This window comes from Amaranthus tricolor, chromosome 3 (assembly GCF_026212465.1).
Source record: "Amaranthus tricolor cultivar Red isolate AtriRed21 chromosome 3, ASM2621246v1, whole genome shotgun sequence".
In the NCBI taxonomy this organism is placed as follows: Eukaryota; Viridiplantae; Streptophyta; class Magnoliopsida; order Caryophyllales; family Amaranthaceae; genus Amaranthus; species Amaranthus tricolor.
This window is the reverse complement of record NC_080049.1, coordinates 26,559,782-26,566,660: the sequence shown is the minus strand read 5'-3', so window position 1 is coordinate 26,566,660 and position 6,879 is coordinate 26,559,782. Positions and strand designations below refer to the sequence as shown.

General features: G+C 34.4%; 1 protein-coding gene across 1 annotated transcript; it reads left to right on the top strand.

Moving 5' to 3' along the window:
• Positions 1–729: 729 nt before the first annotated feature.
• Positions 730–3,228, top strand: LOC130807364 (probable xyloglucan endotransglucosylase/hydrolase protein 7). The gene is made up of 4 exons (XM_057672550.1): positions 730–1,201; positions 1,926–2,026; positions 2,226–2,422; positions 2,637–3,228. The coding sequence occupies exons 1-4, from the start codon at positions 1,021–1,023 to the stop codon at positions 2,989–2,991; spliced, it is 834 nt and encodes a 277-aa protein (XP_057528533.1). The 5' UTR covers positions 730–1,020; the 3' UTR covers positions 2,992–3,228.
• The last annotated feature ends 3,651 nt before the right edge of the window (positions 3,229–6,879 follow it).

The window sequence follows — 6,879 nt, the reverse complement described above, 5'->3', positions numbered from 1 at the left end:
ATTGATAAAATTTGTTATTTTTAAATTAATTGATATAGATAATACAAATCTATTGATTTTTTCTTCTATTTTTGCATTATTATTTACTGTGACTTGTTTTTGAAAAATCTAATATGAGGAAAAGTTTTGAGAAATCCGAAAGAAAGAGACTTGTTAAGAAATCTGAAATGAAGATAAAGAATAAAAAATAGGAGATGAGAAATAAAAAATGAAGTTGCGAATGGAGAAAATGACTCTTTTTATAGGCAGTGTTTGAAGCTGACAACAGACAGACTCTGGCTTGGCGACTGCACAAAAAATTGCGATGAACCGACAACCGAACCAAAATGGGAGAAGATCTTTGGGAGGCAGTTGCAAGGTCATCGTCAATTTGATGTCGTTTTGTTGTTATTAAGCCGTTGCAATTTTATCAATATTATCATCTTGACGATATATTGAACCCATAACGGCCATAAGTACTACTAGAATAGAACATAAATTACTCATTTACTATAGACTAACTTATAATTCTCAGAATTCTTTATTATCGCACTTTAATGCTGCTGAACTCTCTTTATTTTTCTGAAAATTAATTTATTTTTTTAATCAATAATTTAACTTAACTGCATGAACTACGTGAATTGGCCAACAAAAAAAACACAATAAGATGATCGGGAGAAATTTTTATTTTGGGTATCATATAATACTTTTAAACATATTGTAATAATAATAATAAAAAAAAAGAATGATCATTAAAGCAAAAAGAAAAAATGAGTGTGGTAGATAGGTAGTAGCTACCAATTAGCTAGGAAGAGTAAACATAAACGGGTCCTCACTCCTCAATCCTCATGATGATCATTAGGCATTAGCTGTAAGGAAAGGGAAGCCCAAATAAGAATGTCCTACGATATAATAATCCCATTTAATTCCACAAATTCTAGAATTTAACCTCTGATTGGTTAATTCATAAGTGTATATAAAGCCTACTTATCTGCACTATTTTCTCTATCATCATTATTATCTCAGCTTTTATTCTCCACCATGGATTTTCTCAGAAATATACTTCTTTTTTATTTCTTGTATAATTTGATGCTCTTTACATCAATTATCTCAGCAAAGCCTGCTAGTTTTCAGCAGGATTTCAAGGTTACATGGGCTGATTCCCATCTTAAGTTTGTTGAAGGTGGGAATGCAATCCAACTTAAGCTCGACCAATCTTCAGGTAATGTAAATCTAGGTTTAGAAATATATTGTCAAAGCAACCAATTCGACTAAAAGAAGTGTCGTTGGTGGCATTTTATGGGCCCTAGGCAAACTAAAAGAAATTGGCCCTCTCAATGGAGGATTGATTATAAACTAAATGGATGTTTGGAAAAATAACAAACACGGACCCTATATATTATAATTAGCATTAAAAATGTAGACGTGTCATATAGAATTTAAATGATAAAAGAACTACTCATAAATTGTAAATTTTTAAGTGTTTACTTCCATTAATTAGCATTTTTTAATTTTAGGGCCCTTTTTAACTCAAAGTTTTAGGCAAATGCCTATCATGCCCATGGTCAGGAACAACCCTCACTAAAAGTTTAGGCTGATGGTTAAGGCCCTAAAATATGTTATATAATAGCTCTAATATGCCCCCTTACACGAGGGCCTTTTGGTTTAAAAGTGTGGATATAACACAAGCATTCCTTATAGACTGGCACTGAATATTCTTCTTTAATCGAGAGGTGGTTTAAATTCAAACTTGTGACCTCTTGTCATGCTAGCAACTGGTACCTTGTCAATCAACCAACTCAATTAAAAATTTACGCTGATTATTGAAGCTCATAATATGTCATACTTTAACATATAATATGTTTTGTGATACCTGACCTAGTGATCATTATTTGATTAGATTAATGTGTATGTGGTTGATTTTGCTTCGCATAATGATCATGTAGGATGTGGGTTTGCTTCTAAATATAAGTACCTTTTTGGACGTGTGAGCATGAAAATCAAGCTTGTACCAGGAGATTCTGCAGGAACTGTTACTGCTTTTTATGTGAGTGTAATTATATATATATATATATATATATATATATATATATATATATATATATATATATATATATATATATAAATAAAAGAATAATAGAGTTGCACAGAATTTTATTATAATTGCAAGCTAACTTGAACCAAACTGCAATTTAGTAGTTTAACATTTAAAAAAAAAAAACTTTAACATTAATGTTTACATCCAGATGAACTCGGACACAGGCACAAAACGTGATGAGTTGGATATTGAATTCCTAGGAAACAGGTCTGGACAACCATACACACTACAAACAAATATCTATATTAATGGAAAGGGTGACAGGGAGCAAAGAGTTAATCTTTGGTTTGATCCTTCTCTTGATTATCATACTTATACCATCTCATGGAATCATTATATTACCGTGTAAGTCCATCCATTCCTCATACTTTATCTAGTTTCATCAAATTTACATCAAACACAAATATTGGGTTTTTTTTTTTTTTTTTTTTTTAAGTATGAACACTTTTCCTTTTTTAGCAATTAATCATCGTGATCATCATACCCAGTGTATCCTGCAAAATGAAATGAACAGAATAAGTACTCTCTTGCACTTATTAACTCATGTTCGGATATGTAGATTTTTTGTGGACCAAGTTCCCATAAGAGTATACAAGAACCATGAAAGAAGAGAAATTCCATATCCAAAATCCCAACCAATGGGAATTTATTCAACTTTATGGGAAGCCGATGATTGGGCGACACGTGGAGGTTTGGAAAAAATTGATTGGAGCAAAGCCCCCTTTTTTGCTTACTACAAAGACTTTGAAATAGAAGGATGTTCAGGAGCACTCTCTTGTGCTGCCTATCAAGAGTTAACCCCTACTCAAGCAAGATCGTACCGTTGGATTCGCGTTAATCATATGGTTTATGATTATTGTGCTGATAAATCACGTTTTCCTACTCCTCCTCTTGAATGTACCGCTGGAATTTAATTACATGTTCTTATTTTTATATTTTGTAAAGATTGAAAATATATACTTTATTACTTTCGTTTTGAAATACTTGTAACTAATTATTACATGTTATATGAGAAAATATCACTATCAGTTGCAGGTATAATGAAACGAAGAAATATATTTGTATAAGTGTAAAATTAATTGAATAATGTGAGTATTTAAACATGTTACAATTATAATCCATATGAAATAAACTCTTATTACAATATATTATTATATTGTATTATTTTGTTATGTTTTATATATAATATTTTGTCAAGAAATCATATATTCTGCTCTGGAGAAAATTCTATTTGTTCAATAAAAGAATAAGTCAAAGATTAATTTTGTTATTTTTCTTCAAATAAAGGATGTATATTTTTTTTCTCCTTTTTCTTTCCATAAATGCTGAACGCCTGCAGTTATCCAAATCAAATTGTTTACAATTCTTCTCCTTTAATTTTGTATCTTTGTTTATATTCTTTTGGGGTTTGGGCTTAGGAAGTAGGTCCATCCTACATGATTTGGCATACTCTTCCCCTTAAGACTAGCTTGTACTTAAGTTGGTTTTTAGGTAATTACATTTTCGCTTTTTATTAAAAAACAATTCTTACTTTTACACAAAACATTTCTTAACACAATTGAAAAGAAAATTATACTCCTTAATAATGCTAACATCATGTGAGACGGTTTTACCGTTAGACGCTCTTAAGAGATGGGCTAAATATATTTACTCCTTATTTTCAAGTCGTCTCACCGTGAGATACTTTCTTACTCATAAATAATTATATTTACTCTTAAACAGTTAAAATCTTAGATTTAGACACGTAGGCAAGTAAAACAGTACTTGTATAGAAAGACAAATATTATTCAAGAAAGAATCATTGTCTATAAATTTATTAGAGGTTCTACATGCAATGAATATGGAATAGTCCATGCAAATTGTCAAGAATGCTGAATAGTATTGTTGTGCGACAGCGGAAGCAAGTTTGAGGAATAATAATAAAACAATAAAGAAATTCAAACAAAATAATAAGAAAATGACATAAGAGATTTAACATGGTTCACTATCAATGTGATAGCTACGTCTACCGGCACCGAGATCAAATAATTTTACTATGATAGCTAAGAATTTACAAGATGAATCACACTCACAAATAACAATGGCTCTCTTGTGATCTCTCTCTCAATTTGTGAATAATGCCTATCTCTAAATGATGGGTCTATATATATAATAAATCCCAAAATAAAGAAGCTTGTGCATCAAGAAACAAATATAACCGGTCAAAGACTTCATGGCATCATGGGAGTATTGAAGTAATTGACCCCGAGCCGATGTTTGTTGTTGAACATCATACAACGACAGCTCCTTGATTCATCTATAACCATGGTAATACTACTAGTTAGAGTCACCTTCTACAACAATCTCCACCTTGACGAGAACTCATAGTCAGCAAACGATCTCATCCACACATAGTGAACATATCTCAAGCCAAAACCCGGTGTAAAGCTCATGCGTAAGCCATACATCCTGATAAGTCTTCAACCAAGACCCATCCCAACAAGTCTCCAACCAAGACCCATCTCATACTCGTTTCCAAGTATAACAACTCATAATGCTCCACCTGCATCACAAGTCCCCGGCAAGCTCCACCTTAAGGCCAACATGCCTACAACAGGTGCTTCCCAATACCACCCCTAAGGGCCTACTACATCACATAGTAATCAATATTTAGCAAGTCTAAGCAATATTTAAATTTACTAAATGGAACAGACTTAGTAAAGAAATCAGCTGGGTTGTCAGCGGTCCCGATCTTCTTTACCTTTACCCTCTTGTCAGTACGCAAGAAATGGTATCTAACATCAATGTGCTTGGTCCGATCATGGTGCACTTGATCTTTAGCTAAGAAAATGGGACTTAGACTATCACAATACATCGTAGCAAAATCTTGTGCAATACCCAGTACACTCACAAGGTCTTTGAACTACATAAACTCCTTATCTGCAGAAGTTAAAGCCATGTACTCGGCTTTAGTAGTAGACAACATAACTGAAGACTACAATGTAGACTTCCAACTAACCACAAAACCACCCTAAGTGAACACATACCCAGTCACCGACCTCCTAGTATCCACATCACCTGCATAATCAGAATCACTATAGCCAGTTTCTAAACACTCCTTACCATTCCCATATTCAAGATCAATATCATCTGTTCCTTTCAAATTGCGAAAAATCCTTTTCACCCTGTCAGTACTCTCTCCCAGGTCAAGCCATGAACCTACTCACAACACTAACAGCGTGCGCAATATCCGGCCTAGTACAGACCATAGCATACATCAAACAACCAACTACGTTGGCATAAGGGACCCTAAACATATATGCTACCTCCTCCTTAGTTTGAGGTGACATAGACAAAGATAATTTGCAGCTCACAAATGTAGGTGTACTTATAGGCTTTGATTTCTCCATCCCAAACCGAGACAAAATCTTTTTAATATAACTTTTCTAAGTCAAGAAAAGCTTACCCCTAGCCCGATCCCTATAGATCTCCATACCCAAAATTTTCTTAGCTATACCCATATTTTTCATGTCAAATTCTAAACTAAGCAACTCTTTAAGTCTAGCAACATCAGATTTATTCTTTGTGGCAACAAGCATGTCATCAACATATAACAACAGATAAATCATGAAACCATCATCCAGCTTACTATGATACACACAACAATCATAAGAGTTCCTATCAAATCCATGCGAAACCATAAAAGAATTAAACCTCTTGTACCACTAGCGAGGGGATTGCTTAAGTCCATACAATGACTTTAGCAATCTGCATGCATAGTGCTCTTTCTCTAGAATCTCGAATCCCTCGGGCTGTTTCATCAAAATCTCCTCCTCCAAATCACCAAAAAGGAAAGTTGTCTTAACATCCAATTGCTCCAGCTCAAGGTCATAATGTGCTACAAATGACAATAGCACACGAATAGAAGTATGTCGAACCACCGATGAGAATATTTCCACAAAATCAATCCCTTCTACCCGACTAAATGCCTTTGCAACTAGCGTAGCCTTAAAACGAACTTTCTCAGATTCAGATGACCCTTCTTTCTTCTTAAAAATCCACTTGCACCCTACAAGCTTCCTCCCCTCCGGTACCTTCATAAGTTCCCACACTCTGTTCTTTTAAAGAGACTGCATTTCTTCACCCATTACATCAAGCCATTGTGCCGACTCATTACAACTAATTGCTTGTTTATACGTGACAGGTTCATATGACTCTACATGATCAGCTACACTCAATGCATAACCTGTCAAATTCTCAACAAAGTAATTCCTTCCCTCCATCTCTTCAATCAACCTAACAAGCTTCTTGATAACTCATTTAGGTCGCTCAAGAATGGTGTCAGATTGACAAGATAACCCCTGATTAGACTGCTCCACCTCCTCCCCAGAGTTAGGAGAAGATGGAACAATTTTAGATTCAGGAGTACCTAATACTAGAACCTTAGCATCATCATCAATAAATTGCACTCAAGGTAAATTAGCAATGGATGACTGATGTACCTCAAGCACCCCATTTGTATGTAGCAGGTTCTCCCCTTCCTTACCTAAATCAGAAGACTCCGAGCTCTTCTCGGAATACATGGTGCTTTCATCGAAAGTAACATCCCTACTAAGAATGACCCGACCCTCCGAAGGAGAATAAATCCTAAACCCCTTCACACCATCAGCGTACCCAATAAAACACGCCATCTTCGCTCGTGGATCTAGCTCACCCTCACTAAAATGAGAAAAAGCAACACAACCAAAGATCTTCAGGTTAGAGAAACTAGACAACTTACCACTCCAGATCTCAAACAGAATTTTAAAGTTAATTCCAGAATA

Coding starts and splice junctions, on each gene's coding strand:
- LOC130807364 (XM_057672550.1), top strand. CDS start 1,021: ATGGATTTTCTCAGAAATATACTTCTTTTTTATTTCTTGTATAATTTG. Junction 2,027..2,225: donor GAACTGTTACTGCTTTTTAT/GTGAGTGTAATT, acceptor GTTTACATCCAG/ATGAACTCGGACACAGGCAC. Junction 2,423..2,636: donor TGGAATCATTATATTACCGT/GTAAGTCCATCC, acceptor TCGGATATGTAG/ATTTTTTGTGGACCAAGTTC.